At 51.9% G+C, this 14226-nt stretch overlaps 1 protein-coding gene across 1 annotated transcript in view; it reads right to left on the reverse strand.

Annotated features, from left to right (window-relative positions):
• Window positions 1-1604: 1604 nt before the first annotated feature.
• The window catches only part of GTF2IRD1 (GTF2I repeat domain containing 1), a 44212-nt gene continuing 31590 nt past the window's right edge, over window positions 1605-14226 (reverse strand). The window contains exons 21-26 of the mRNA XM_059829244.1: window positions 14181-14209; window positions 5118-5195; window positions 4079-4271; window positions 3548-3585; window positions 2464-2600; window positions 1605-1679 (exon numbers count right to left, since the gene is read on the reverse strand). Coding sequence (XP_059685227.1) covers window positions 1605-1679; window positions 2464-2600; window positions 3548-3585; window positions 4079-4271; window positions 5118-5195; window positions 14181-14209 — 550 coding nt within the window. The remainder of the gene's footprint in view (window positions 1680-2463; window positions 2601-3547; window positions 3586-4078; window positions 4272-5117; window positions 5196-14180; window positions 14210-14226) is intronic.

The following is a 14226-nucleotide window of genomic DNA, read 5'->3' on the forward strand; positions in this document are numbered from 1 at the left end:
TGATACAGATCTTTGCCCTTCTTTCGGCTGCCGCCTTTGTGCTGTCTCCTACACTTGTCTGGGCTTTTATTATCTCATGTGATCATTTGCATCTAACTCCACAGCACAGTCAAGTCCAGAGCCAGGAAATAAAACTGCAGCTGCCTTGAAACACCTCTACCCACCATCAAAACCCTCCGGTGGCCTGAAAAGAAGACCAGGATTCCGGCAGCTTGAAATCCCATAAAACAAATAAAGCAGTGCATTACGCTCAGAAAAGCTGTCACGAACGACTTTGATCCTGCGTCTGCTCCCGTCCACCCTCCAGCAGACCACTGCCGCTGCTTTTGGGGTAGGTTTGCTCCGTGTAAAGGCTGTGACCCGTCCTGCAGCCTGGAGGGACACCCAGCAACGGTCACCCCACAGTGACGCCGCACGTTGCTGCCTGGGACGCGCCAAAGCCACGAGCCCCAGGGTATCTCGCTTCACTGGGGGTTCATGCTGGGCTGCATTTACCCACACACAAGCCCGGATGCTTCTTCTCGTTGGCTCCTTACGCCGCCCTCATGCCAGCACTAGCTCCTGCCGCGTCTCGCCCGTGCACGGCTCTCAGCAGACACAAAGCACAGGTTAAATACGCGCGGCGGTCAGCAATCGTGTTCAGCACCATCAGCTTCTGCTGCCAAACTCTACAAGTGGAATAGAAGTAGAATTGCAGGAATTTCAAATAACATCCCTCAGTTTACTGGGTTGCTTTGTACACGGGGCGAAGCAGCCCAGGGTGCACAGAGGAGCCCAGGGGCTCCCCCGGACGCTCTCAGCAACGACACTCGCAGCTCTCGGTCCAGCGTTGCGGAACCAGCGGGATCAGCCCGTACTTACTGCAGGAGCTTCCCCCCTGCCCGGTAAGGCATCAAAGCCTCTTAGAAAATCATAAATAGTGAAGGACTTCACTGAATGAAAATCTTTTCCTGGTTCAGAAGCCGGCTAAATGCACGCAACCGAAAGTGCTTCTGTGCCTTTCCAAGTCTGGGGCGGCAGGAGGCCAGACACGAGAGGGTTTGGGGGGCGTCTTGCTCCTTGAGGGACCTGAACCCTTCTTCCCGCTTAATCCAAACCCACTTCTGCTCCAGAGCCAACAGGACTCGGGGGCACAGGTCTCCGATGATGGTAAGGGCTGGTTCCCTCGCCTGTCCCAGCGCTGCAGTTTGGTACCGCTCCTCCTGCAGCTCTGTAAGTAAATTTTTACGCCTTTGATCTCAGTTGAAGACATCGGTGGCAAATGAAGCATTAAAATCTGTCAAACCTCTTGGTTTCAAGCACTGGTGACACTAAGGATTTTATTGAGCAGCCCAAGGATGACAAGGTCTGTCGGGGGGTGCCCTCCCGCACTTACTCTTACCCGTAAATGCTATTTATCAATAATATACGTAATAAAATAAGTACTTTTAAGAGCAAGGCAACACTTTTTATTTTTATTTAAAAAGGCCTTGATGGCAGGAATATAGTGTAAAAATCATTGGAAAAACTAAAAGGCATTGATACATATTGGAATATACACTTTTTACATAAATTACATTTATTTATTTATTCTTTCATTTGAGGTTCTTATTCGGTATTGAGGTCTAATAGTTAATAGGTCCTGGGATCTGGACGTTTAGACCACCATAGTCTAACATGTACATGTTCATGGGCCATTGCTGAAAGAGAGGGAGAGAAAAAGAAGGCAAAAGTCTCTGTTAGGACACGACACAAAACCATGCATACATCAAATCTCTGACATGTTCCGGCACGGGCTGTTGCTCCCACTTTCCAAATAAGATAAAAGAATCAACCCCAAACCAAAACACCACTGGCAAACCTAACAAAAAAAAAACCTGCTAAGTTTATATTTCTCTTGCGCCTTTTTTTTATTATTTATTTTTTAAAAGCATTTGGTATCATCCACAACTGAAGCCAAGCCCTGAGGGAGAGCAGTTGGCTGCATCTCCCTGATTTTCTTTCCTATTTTCACAGTTTGGATGCAGGCTGGAGCATTGCTCCCGAGATGGAGCTGGAGCGATGCTCCCGGTGCAGCTCAGACCACGGGGGAACCGCCAGGTCCTGCCGAGAGGTGCCCCGGCACGGAGGCGATGCTGCCAGCACCCATGTGGGTGTCGGGGGATTTGCTCAGGCTGGTCTCACGTGTGGCTCCCGCTAACACCACGCGCTGAGCATCACCCCGAGCACTGATGCGGGAGCGCCCCAAGGGGCAGCGGGTGCTTTGCTCCGCTGACACCCCCCTCCCAGACAAACCCAGCAGGAAAAGGCAGTGGCCACGCTGCGTCCCCTCCTTCGCCAAACCTGCTTGTGCCATTTTACGTCACACTTTACAGTGTTTGTCAGGCAGAGGGAGGTGGTGACGGTTCGAGGAGAGCAGAGAGCAGCATCCTGAAGCGGAAAGATAGGTAGGCAGTAACCCCCCTAATATTTGGAAGGCTTTACCACAAGTGAGATCTGATTTGTTGATGATGTAGACTCCATATTGGAAGAGGAGGAAGAGGAAGATGAGGAAGAGGAAGATACCGAGTTCCCTTCGGAGATCCTCTTCCGCTTCCGTTTGGGAACGCTGGTGTCTTTCTCTGCAGGGAGAGAGGGAAGCCATGAGGTATCGGAGCCCTGCGACTGGCCCCTAAACGCGGGGACCCCTCCCGCCGCTCCGACCTTGCCTCCCGCTGAGCATCCCCTCGCGGCAATCCGCTGTGCCACCGGTGGTGACGCAGGCTTGGCCTCCACGACCTGGCACGGAGCTGCCAGCTTCCCTCAGGCACCGGCGAAGAAAAGCCCCAAAATCAGCAAATCCCAAACTCCAGCACTTACAGAGCCCGATATCACACAGACTTGTGTCCGCGCTGGATGGTTTGGGGCTGTGAAGATGCCAGCTCTGATGACTGTGCCCACATATATCTGCATATACGATATCCCCATATACGATATCCCCATATATATATCTGCATATATAGTTTCTCATACATCTCTTTTTACTTCACATTGCAGGCGTGCTCTTGCTTGCCGGATGTCCCTTCTCTACCTAGCCACCTATTTTCATAAAACTAATAGGATCCTTATCTCTGGGGCTGCTAATTCTGACACATTTGATTAAAACTGCCTGAGATTTATTGGGGAGGATGGGACAGAGAGAGAAACGCATACAGAGCGATCACAGAAACCTTGTTTGCTTAGAAGCTCAACTGCTCAACGATGGCTCAAATTAAGGGCTTTAACCAGTGAATAAATTGCTCATGGTGAGTAAATTGCTAATGGGAAAGGATTATCAAATCCTCCAGAATACGCTGGAAGTTTGAGTCCAGCCTCTCCCCAGCTCACAGAAGTGCAATCGTCTAAGTTGATGGGTTTGCTCCCGAACAGATGCTGAGTCTGACTCTTTCCAGGTAGGATCTTCTCCCCAGCCTCCCCGGGGGATGCAGGAGGTTCAAACGCCTCCCCACGGCCCCCATCCGTTTTGCCCATATATTCTCTCTGCCACATGGCAGGGAAAGCCATGGTTATTTCTTAGCCCTCCCCTTACCTGTTTGTTTGGCCTCAGTGCAGATTTCGGCAAACGGCCTGCGTAAGAGACAAGCAGGGTCAGAGCAGGTTGACCCCGTCGTTTCTCCCCTGCACGCCTGCCCGTGCTGGGACACAGCCCAGACCCCGACCCCCAGCTGCCTCCTCCGACACCCCCCTGCGTGGGGATGGAACATGGAGCTGCCCCACCGCTCCCCAGAGGGAAGCAACGCGACATAACTCAGCTGGGTCTCTGAGCCACCCCCTTATCTGCCCCCGTGCCGTGCCCCTTCCCAGCATCATCATCTCAAACTGCACAAGAAACGGGGTAAACCGGCTCCACTGATGCTTCATGGTGCCCACCCGTGGCCCAGCACGTCCCTGCGGCACAGGACGGCGGATGCTGGGGATGGAGCGGGTCCTCCGTGGGGACGCGGTGGCGTGGCCCCGCTCCGGTGGCCCCGCGGTGACTTACCCTAGTCACGGCTGGAGAAACAATGTCAATGCTTAACAAACAGAAACACTCCCCGGTCGCAGAGCTGGGGGAACTTACTGAAGCTGGTTTATAATCACCATCCGGATGTTCTCCCGTGCCTTCAGGATCTTCTCCAGCCGATGGATGTCATAGGTATTGGGGTTTCTGAAAGGGATATCATCCGGCAGCCCGGTAACCTCCACGGCGTCGGGACTGTCCCTGATGAGTTTATAGGGCACCATGACGGGCCGGTTTAAGCCCAGAGCCTCTCCTGTAACGGCAGAGCAGAGGACAACGCGCCGGCTTTACCCCACAGGGCTCCAGATCCAACCAACTGAAGGACCAAGAGCCCGGGGAGAACTTTGGGAAACCACGGCTGAGAAATAACTGCCCAGCACTTATGCAAGTCATGCGCAAACAGGGACAGCCACGAGCAGCGGCAGCCGGTAGCTGTGGGGCTGAGAGGGTGACGCCGCTCGGGCCGCGCGCCCTGCGGCTGGCTTCTACGCTCCCCCCACCCTGCTGCTGTTCCCACCGCGCCTTTTCCCGGCGAGGGGTGGAAGGTTGGGTTTGCTAGGCAGCACAACGAGCCTGCAAACAGCATTTTCAAATCTTCTTCAGGCTCCTGACCTCCTTTTCCGCCGTGGCTTCAGCGAGCTTTTCCCCAACCGTGCCTCACGTCGGGCTGCGGCTCCAGCCTTGCTCCCAGCCCGGCAGGCAGAGCAGGCAGCGGCTGCCTGCAGCGGGCTGGCGCAGGGCAGGCATGCTCAGCACACACGCCACGGCTCACGCCAGCCCAGGACACGTTAAAAACACATCAAAGGCTGATACCAGACTGAACAAATCCTGCTCCTCGGCTGTGGTTTTTTTTCCATCCTCCCTTCCCTCGCCAAGGAGGAGCTATCACAAGAAGGTCACGGGCCCACCTGCCGGGAGCGAGACACGGAACGTCCCCAGGGACAGGCTGTAACGTGAAGCAATGGGACGAAACCTGTGCTGCAGCAGGCTGCTGGGCGCTCGGCCTATAAATAGAGGCCTTCAGTCGAATTAATTTTAACTATGGCTGCTGTCAGCAAAAACAAACCCGCTTGACGGTGCGTGCAGAAGGGAGACGCACCGTATTTTTCATTGAAAAGCTCTTTCACTTGCTCGCGGAGAATCACCTTCTCTCCGAGCCTGTTGGCATCATCCTCATCTGCAAAGCAAAAAAGGACAGGGAATAAAACACCCCGTTTCTTTCTGAGCCCCTGGAAAACCCGTCCCACTGTCATAAGGCGCAACCGTGTCTCTGTCCCCCTGCCCCGGCGCGGCGTGGGGACACCACGGAGGCAGCTGCTCTGTGCTTGCACTTTGCGTCGCCTTTTAGAGCCATGCAAAGTAGCTATAAAATGCTGCCAAATCTGCATTTGCCACGCGCTGCCACGGCTGAGAGCATTTTACATCCCCTTTGCGGTGCTGTAAATGACTGCAAAATATGCAAAGCAATGGAGACTCAGGCCCTCAGTGCCACGAATGCTCCCACAAGTGATATCAGGGAATGAGATAGCACTTTTATAGCTGGGCTCCTAAGTACAGTATTGTTTTATAATATGCTATATAATCAGCTTGGCTTTACTAGCTTTTTTAATTACCCCCATCGTGCCAAACAGTTTCTCCTCCGTTCTCTCATTTCAAACGACGTGCCTATGTCAGTAGATTTTTCCCCCAGCGATTCAGCATCCTCAGGGGGCTCCAGGAAAAAACGACTGGGGTCACTACCGGCCCCCTTTGATGCTTTTTCACGCCGCAGGTATAAAGCGCCGACTGAATGAACCTTATCTGTCTCTCAGCGGGGTCACTCCTCCAGCCCCGAGCCAGCCGGGGTGCACGGCGCAGGGCCGGCACGGTGGGGTCTCCTCCCGCAGAGGAGACATCACCACCATGAGCCTCGCCGCACCCAGGGCAGGCGTTTTCACCCAGGCTGGCACGCCACGGGGTGGAAATCCAGGGTGGTTATTTACAGCATCAAGGTGAGCCCTCCAAACCTCGGCGTGAGGGACCCGAGCATCCTCTGCCCCCGGTCTGCAGCTATTTGATTTTGAGCAATTGCGTGATTTTGATTCTGATTTTGAGTAATCACATGAGTTTGATTTTAAGCAATCACATGGCTTGCAATTTTCTTTTAAACGCAAGCGGAAAACCTGATGTGAGTCCCTGCCTCCCTGCACGGGGCCCAGAGCCCAGTGCTCAGCACCCCCAGCAGGAATCACCCGCCTCGGCCACCCTGCTGCTGGGGGTCCTGGAGAGAAGCTGGCACCCTTCAATCTCTGCACCCTGCTACTGCAGGGTGCGGCCTCAAAAACCTCTTCTCCACCTGGAAAACAATAGTTTTGTCTGGATATAACCAGGAAAAAAAAAGGGAGAAGTTTCTGCGAAGGAACCTCAGGGCCAAGTCGTGCTTCAAATCTAGAAATGGCAACAAAGCAGCTTGAAAGGGATGGAGCAAAAAAATAAATAAACTAGGAGAAAATCCAAGGAGCTCTGATTTCAAGAACCAAGACCTTGCCTTGCGGTGCCGCTCCCGAGGCGGCGGCAGGCCGGCGGGGGCAAACCCTGCAGGCTCCCTCTGTGACTTCCTTGTCATTGATGCTCAGTTTCTGGGCTGTATATACACACCCGTATGGCTGGGTAGATGGTAGCAGACAAAGAAACACCAAAATTAAGTGTTTTCACTTGTTTAATTCTCTGGGACTAAAAAATGCAGCAGCTCTTTCCTTTCCGCTCATGCCCCGAGCGACCTGAGTGCAAGAAACAAGATCCCAAGGGGGGTTTTTTTCCGCCTTGCGGTGGACAGGACTCCTAAATTCCCAACCAAGGACACAAATGCCATGAAAAACCTGGAACTGAGCATGCATAACAGAGAAGCCAGAGAGGAGGCTCCGGCTGGCGGCACCGCTTCCCGGGGCCCTGCCCCTCCGTCCCCAGGCGGCTACAGGCAACAGGATCTCCATCTACCTTTGAATTTAGACGTTTGGGTTTGGGAAATAATTGAGTCAAGGAAGCCACTGGCACCCCTGGGATGTGCCGAGTCCTTCCCATAAAGCAGGTTTATGCATGCTGCTGGCTTCAGCTCTGTGCTATCAATTTTTTATTTTTTTAATTTAAAAAAAGTAGCCAGTTGATTGACTTCTATTTTTTTCCCAATCCTACTTGCCTGAAGCATGGACCCCTGCACTCTGTAGGCACTTACGTACAAGAGGTGACATTTTTAAAGCACCATTTGCTCTTTTCCAACAGGACTTGTCAGAGCTCAATGTTTCTTTTAGAAACGCCAAGTCATATTTAATAGTTATTAAAAATGGGGTTTAAGTGTCTGCTGTTGGACAGCAGGATCGAAAACACCGCCTATTCTTCTAGTGACTTTAAAAAAAACCCAACAAAACCAAATGCAAAGTATCCCACGGATAAATAATGGTTTTGTCTGGGTTTGTGATGCCACGTGCAGAGCCCCGACCTCGGCGGTGAAGCCGCAGCACGGCCGGACAGGGTACCCGGCAGAGCCTTCCTCTGCCCCGTGCCACCGCCAGCATCCCGGGGTGCAGCTCCAGGTGATGCACGTCCTCCGCCCGGCCACTGCGCTCCAAGTAACAACCTCCCATTATCCAAACCCCCAGCGTGAAGCCTGTTTCATCGGGGAAACAGCCACCGCCCAGCACATCCCACCGGGAAAGCGGCTCAGGTCCCTTCCTCAGGCAATCCCGGTTGCGTCAAAGATACACCCAGCCGGGGTAGGCTGCTTAGAGCGGTCCGGATCTGCCCCTGAATCTTAAGAGGATAAATACACGCCTCTTCCCCGTCCAGCTTCAATGGGTGCAGTTCAGTTACACCCCTGTGAAAACCCGGAATAAACCCGCTGACTTTACTGAGGCTATTCCGCAGTGACTCAGGTTTAAACACAGTTCGAATTAGCTCAACATATGCATGTTTTCAAAGAGGAGCTATAAACTTGTGGGAGCAGGCAATTAACATCTAGACAGGCGGCCAGAATTCCAGCTGATGGGAGTAAGGCTGGATCTGCCGGCAATATGCCGTGCCCTGCCGCAGAATCAGGCAGGCGAGCTCTTCTTTACTCCTGAAAATTAGGATGTATGTTAAATCCCCGGAGCCTACACAACTGCACACCGGCTCTGGCCCAGAGTATGTGTTCAAGCAAATCGAAAAACCCCAACCCAAAATCTGTGCAAGCTTTCCTTGTGAATGGCAAGTGGATTTTTTAACAAATGAATTGCTCGGACACACGGATGATCTGAGGATAATGTGGCAGGTGGGTTTGTCTGGAGCAGAACCGGCACTGATGCCCAGGGACTGCAGCAACGGTGCTTAGCAATGCAGAGAGGATTAATAACAACAATAAAATACTGTTAAACACATCCTGCATCATTCAGTTCTTGGTATCACAGGGAAACAGAGCAGAGAGGAAAAAAAAAAATACCTGAAATTTGGGGGTTTAAGACATTTTCATTCCCATATTAAAACGCAAGTGCATTTCTTGTCTGCTACCATCTACGGTGCATCAACTGAGCTACGTACCATTCAAGGCAGCGTAGGCTTTTTCCAATGATGTTATCCGTCTAGGGGCTACAGCGCAAGTTAAAAGAAGACAAAAAAAAAAAGAGAGAGAAAGAAAAAGAGAGCCATGAGTGCTGCAGCTTGGTTTCTTGGTCACAAACAAAAGCAAAACCCAGGACGACACTGTCCCTAGCAGCTTAAAATTCCTCTGGTCCCGAGGCCCCATGGCACAGAGATGCTTTCGGTAGCTAAATAACTGCCCGGTGAGCTGGGCGGGCGGGCTGGGCTCTCCACCGCGCTCTAGGGACCTGGTTTGGGATGTGCTTGAGCCCACGAGCATCCCCCGAGCTATGCTGCACTCCTGAGCAGCTCGAGGTCCACATGTGCTCAGGGAAACGCAGCCGAATTGCAGCATTTACGGCACGTGCCGAAGCAGCAGCAGTTGCGCTGCGTGGCCGTGCCGGAGGAGAAAAAAAATATCTGAGGTTAAAGCAGATGAAAAGCAAACAGGGAAACTGTGTCAGTTCTGCAGCAACGGGGGGCGGGGGGAGAGGAGAAAAAGGGATCCCTAAGGAGAGGCTGGTGCTCGCCACCGACTCCGAAGTGACGAGCGATATCAAAAATAAATGAATTTCCTAGGGAAAAGCAGCAGGGATGGAGCTAGGGCCAGGATTTGCATGATGGGTGAAAGGAAGAATGAAGTGGCTCATCACGCCAAAGTCGGCAGCTGCGGGGAGAGCTGGTGGGGGGGACGGGGGCTGCGGGTCGCGGCACCGGGGCGAGGAAGGGGCTCAGCGGGGAGGCTCGTGCTGCTAAACTGCAGCACGCGGGCACTGGCAAACCGGAGGGGATGGGGGGAGAGAGCAGGGGTGCGTGTCCGAATTTGCTGACTAGAGATAGGAGCAATCTGAAGTAGCTCAAAATATGCATCAAACATTTCAAGCAGGCTCAGGAAAGCGGCCACTGCAGCACAAAGAGCTCTGCCGATGCCGCCGCAGCCGCCGGCCTGACTGCCTGCGTGGGGAGAGCCCTTCAGCTCAGCAGCACCAAAGGAACAGAAAAACACAGGTTTTTGCAGAGGACGGCTGCAGGCACCGATGTTTCGGAGCAGATCATGGTGAGCCAGGGCGCTGAGCCGGGGTGCTGAGCCAGATCCTACACTGCCTTGGCTGTAGAGAGACAAATCCTGGCTGGCGGCTGCAGCACGGCCACTCGCTGCCACACAGCAGCACCCAGCCGGAAAATAAGCGATGGTGCCTGTCGCCTGGTCCCCTGAATCGCTGGGTGACACCCTCCCCGCGTGGACACCCTGCGGGCAGCACCCACTGCGCAAAATGTTTAGGCAAATATGCAATGGAAAGGGGAAGAGATGCAGATGGGTCACGCGGGCGCTGGGAAAGCCAAGCTAGAGTCCAAGCCAAGAGAGAACAAGGTCCTGGCATAGCTCCCGTCAAGTCAAGGAGGAATGCAGGCAGGAGCATGGGCAGGAGCATAGGCAGGAGCACAGGCAGGAGCGCAGGCAGGCAGCGAGGAAGAGAAGCATACGGCAGCGTCTTTCCAAAGCGAATCAGCAATGGTTTTGGAAGGGCAGCATGGCGTTTCCTTTGGTTGGGAGCCACTCAAAGGCATTGTCAGCGTTTCAGGTGAAGATTTCAAGGTGCTGTTACGAAATCACCCTGATTGAGGAAGATAATTAAAATTTCTTGTCCTGGTAACCCACATGTGCCGCTCAGCCTTAACCACGGGAGGCATCTCACCAGGCTCACGGCCGCTGCGCTGCGTGATACGGAGGGCATCCCTAAGTGCCCAACCACAGCCAGGATGGAGCGGCACCCATCTGGATGAGCACCCCGAAGAAAGTGGGGTTTGGGGTCTCTGAAAGAGACGTCAGGATATGAGGCTGACGGGGAGCAGGAGGGAGGCCAAAGCAAAGCAAACACGAGGGCTGGGATGAGCTGGGTCAGGGCACTGCCTTCCCACTGGCGCGAGGACGCCACACACGCAAGCGAAAGGGAAAAAAAGCCAAAAAATAGGCACAGAAAAAGGTGGTTCGAATGGCGGAGGTGCTTAAAAACAGGCTTTGAAGCTCCACAGCTACTCATACTACCTGCTTGATTTTCCACCTTCAGACTAACAACACTGGCCAGCTGAACACTAAAAAAATCATTCACCCTGGATAACAGGAAGGCGGATCAGAAGGAAAAATAACCCGGCTGCTCCCATGGGGGCTAAATGTTGGGGCTGGGGGGGGTGAAGGGAGAGGGGCATGGACCTCAAAAAGCAACCTGGTGATGGAGCGAGATGCGCCCAGCTCTCATCACCGCTCCATCAAGTGCTTTCCTCTCTTCTTTTTTTCTTGCTAGGAGTTTCCAACGCGAGGCACATCTCATCAAAGTCTTGCGGAGGATTGTGCTCTTGTGATTAAAAAAAAAAATATATAAAAAGGATGCCTGGATGCGTGGTTTTTTTAATTAAAGAACACTGCCTGCCCTACTTTATTAATTGGAGTATGGGAAATAATCTATCAGGGTGGTAGAGAGTTTGGGGAATAGGACAGATGGAGCTGGTGTACATTTTCAATCAAAGCACATAAAAATTAACATACAGAAAGATTTTTTTTTTCTGTGTGTGCTAGATTACTTATGCTTGATATTTTTTTTCAAAGGCTCAAATTAAGCCTGTTTTGTAACTCTGTGCCTCAGGAAAAGAAGAAAAGAAAGGATATGTGCTGTGTTTATAGCGCCGGAGCTTCACCCCTGCTCCCCCACTCTGTTTTAATGCTGAGAGATCGTTCTGCTTTGAAAAAGGGGTTTTGAAGGTCTTTTTTGCAGAGCGGATACCAGCAGTGGGGCAAAAAAAAATTAGAAATCAAAAGGAAAACCTCAGGATGCCAGGAGGGTTGTGCTCCTGGATTAAAGCCCCTGGGAAAAAGTGCTGGCAGAGGCACCGGTGACCTCGGGGCCATCGTCCCACCTTCGAAAGGCTGAAAATCTGCGCTGCAGAAGGGGGTTGCAGCCACCGACCTCCTCCGGGCACTGGGGAGCACCACCGGCTTTATTTTTTCAAAACCCAGCCTCATTCCCCCCCAAAAAACCCCATCTTCTTCTGCAAACAGCATCCCTGCAGGCAACGCACCCCCCCAGATGCCTCTGCACCGGCAGCCTCATCCCCCCCCCCCGCCACCCATTAGGGGGGAGATACCATCTCGACAGAGAAATTACAGATAATATTGAGAAAAAGCATGCTTGGTGCTCAGATTATATTGAAATCCTTTTATCTGCTTCTGTCGCACTTAAAAAATGGGTGTCCCCAAAAGAGAGCGATAAGGAGGCCGGTCCTCCGCGGTCCTGCAGTTATCTGGGATGCTCTTTGCAGTGCAGGAGGTGCACAACTTGTTTAAGGCAAATTAAACCCCGTAATTTAACCTAAAGGCAACTAAAATCATCCCAAAATAATTTTAAAACCCCCGCTTATGTTCTATTTCCCTTTTCCCTTAAAAATGTAGATTTTTCATGTAATTTTTGGCCAAAATGATCCACAAAAAACATAACCTCCCTTATATTTATACAGTCATCTCCTGGGCTTTCCAGCTTTTAGACGCCTTTGCAATGCCATCCTGCTTGGGAGTAACTATTGCTTTCATTTTAATGCTTCTCTGCGAAATAAAAGTGATTTTCATTGATTTTGTTTTAATGCCAAGCATGCACTTCTGCTGCTCTTCATTTTACATGGCAGGGCTTTACATAGACAAGATCGAGGTAAAAAGAACACTCTTAAATTTAAATTTTTTATGATCTATGGCTAGTTGGAAATAATTAATTTTGTTAAGGCAGATGAAAAGCGATCAAAGCCAAGGCAGCGAATGTACCACTGTGTTGCCACCGTCCACTTCGGTGTAATGGGGTGGAAAAGCAGACGAGAGGTTAATTGGTGTCAACGGGGCTTTTTTGGGGGCAAAATACAAATAGCCTTTTTCTCAAGGAGACATGCCGGTGGGAGTCTGATTACTGGAAAATAAATACAAGTTCTGGAATTGCCTCCGAAGATTTAGCAACTATATGAAATAGTCTATAACAAATTAAGATGTCAAGTCAGAAAACCCCCTCACCTGTGACTGCTCTTATTTAAAACCCCCGTGGGAGGAGAGGGTGCGAAGCCCCGAGCCCGGCAGGGATGCCGCCACCTCCTCCCGAGCCCGCTCAGGTACCACAACACACAGAATAAAATATGCCTTTGGCTTTGTGCTAGCATGGGCCAGCCCGTGGTGGGAGCGTTCAGCTGGAGAAGGAGGAAAAAAAAATGTTGTGCATCGAAAAGAAAATCAATTTCCTCTACATCTCTATTTATCAGGCTGCGTTTCCAAGCCAGCTGGCAGGTTGAAGTATTTGCCTTCTGATGTGCTCCTTTGTTAATGGTGTGATTTGTGTCAGATCAGCGTCTCTTAACGTAATTATACCGATTACGGCGGAGGAACGGGAAGACAAGATGCGGCTGGAGGAGCGGATACCTCCTCGGCTCACTCCAGCGTTACAGCCATTTAATTCCGTGGAAAACCAGAGTTCTGCATTTCACCCAGGGCTCGTTTCAGGTCCAGCCGATGCGAGCCGGCACCTTGCTGCTTAGGACTAAAAGATAGGAAGTCTAAACCCAAAATCCACGGAGGTCTCGGGGGACCTCCCCATTGCCATGGCTGGGCCATACGCAGGGATGCAGAGGGTCAACACTCGGACCATGCCCTGGACTGAATTTCTCAGGCAGCTCGCCTTTTGTTAGAGTCTCTCGGGTGTCTAACGCCTTTTTGCTGTTCCCAATAAGGGCTTATAAATGTTTCCCTCTCTGTCATATTTGTCTTCCCTAAATTGTGCCATCCCCATGGAGGCTGGCCAAGGAAATGGGAAGCCATCAATAAAGACGACAACGGTTTTTACACCCATCTGTGCTCTTCCAACAGTTGTAATTACAGACATTTAAAACCGAGACAGGTTTTTACCCGCGTTTCTAACGGCAGCTCTCTTTTCCGGGAAGCCTAGAAGCGAGAGACAGAGCTATCGCAGCGATGCACGGGGAAGGACGCAGCTCCGGGACAGTGATTTCTGCAGCTGGGTACGGAGCGCACCCCGGACACCACATCCTCCCCTCTCCCACACCTCCCCCGGTGTATCCGCATGTGGGATGCCCACGAGCCGGCGAGGGCTTTCACTGCCGTGCTGCTGCAGCCCGATGCGGACCCTGGGGTTAATCACCTCCTTCCCATGACCCCCCCCCCCCACCGAACCTGCCAGCTCATCGCAACACATATTTATTCTAAGAAAACACTTAAGAAAGCGAGTGCTTTCTTAAATACGGAACACAGCTCCCTGCCCTAGATTAGCTCTTGAAAAATGCTGTCATTTCAAGGCAACAGCAGCAGTACCCCTGGGTGATGCTGAGGTCAGCTGCCTTGGTCAGCGGAACTTCAGCAAATGCACTAACCAAAACCAAAACCAAAGTGGGAAGCCCAGGAAAGTGAGGTCAGGAGCAACCTTCCTCCAGCTGATAAAATTATTGCGCGCCATCCACAGCTTACAACTCCCTGACCACCACTAACCACTCGGCCAATGCATTGCTTAGGCAAAAAGGCATCATCTCTTACCGGGTTTGGGGATGAGTCCTTGAAAAGGCCTGTAAAAAATAAGGAG

Source organism: Gavia stellata, chromosome 25, assembly GCF_030936135.1.
Source record: "Gavia stellata isolate bGavSte3 chromosome 25, bGavSte3.hap2, whole genome shotgun sequence".
NCBI lineage: Eukaryota > Metazoa > Chordata > Aves > Gaviiformes > Gaviidae > Gavia > Gavia stellata.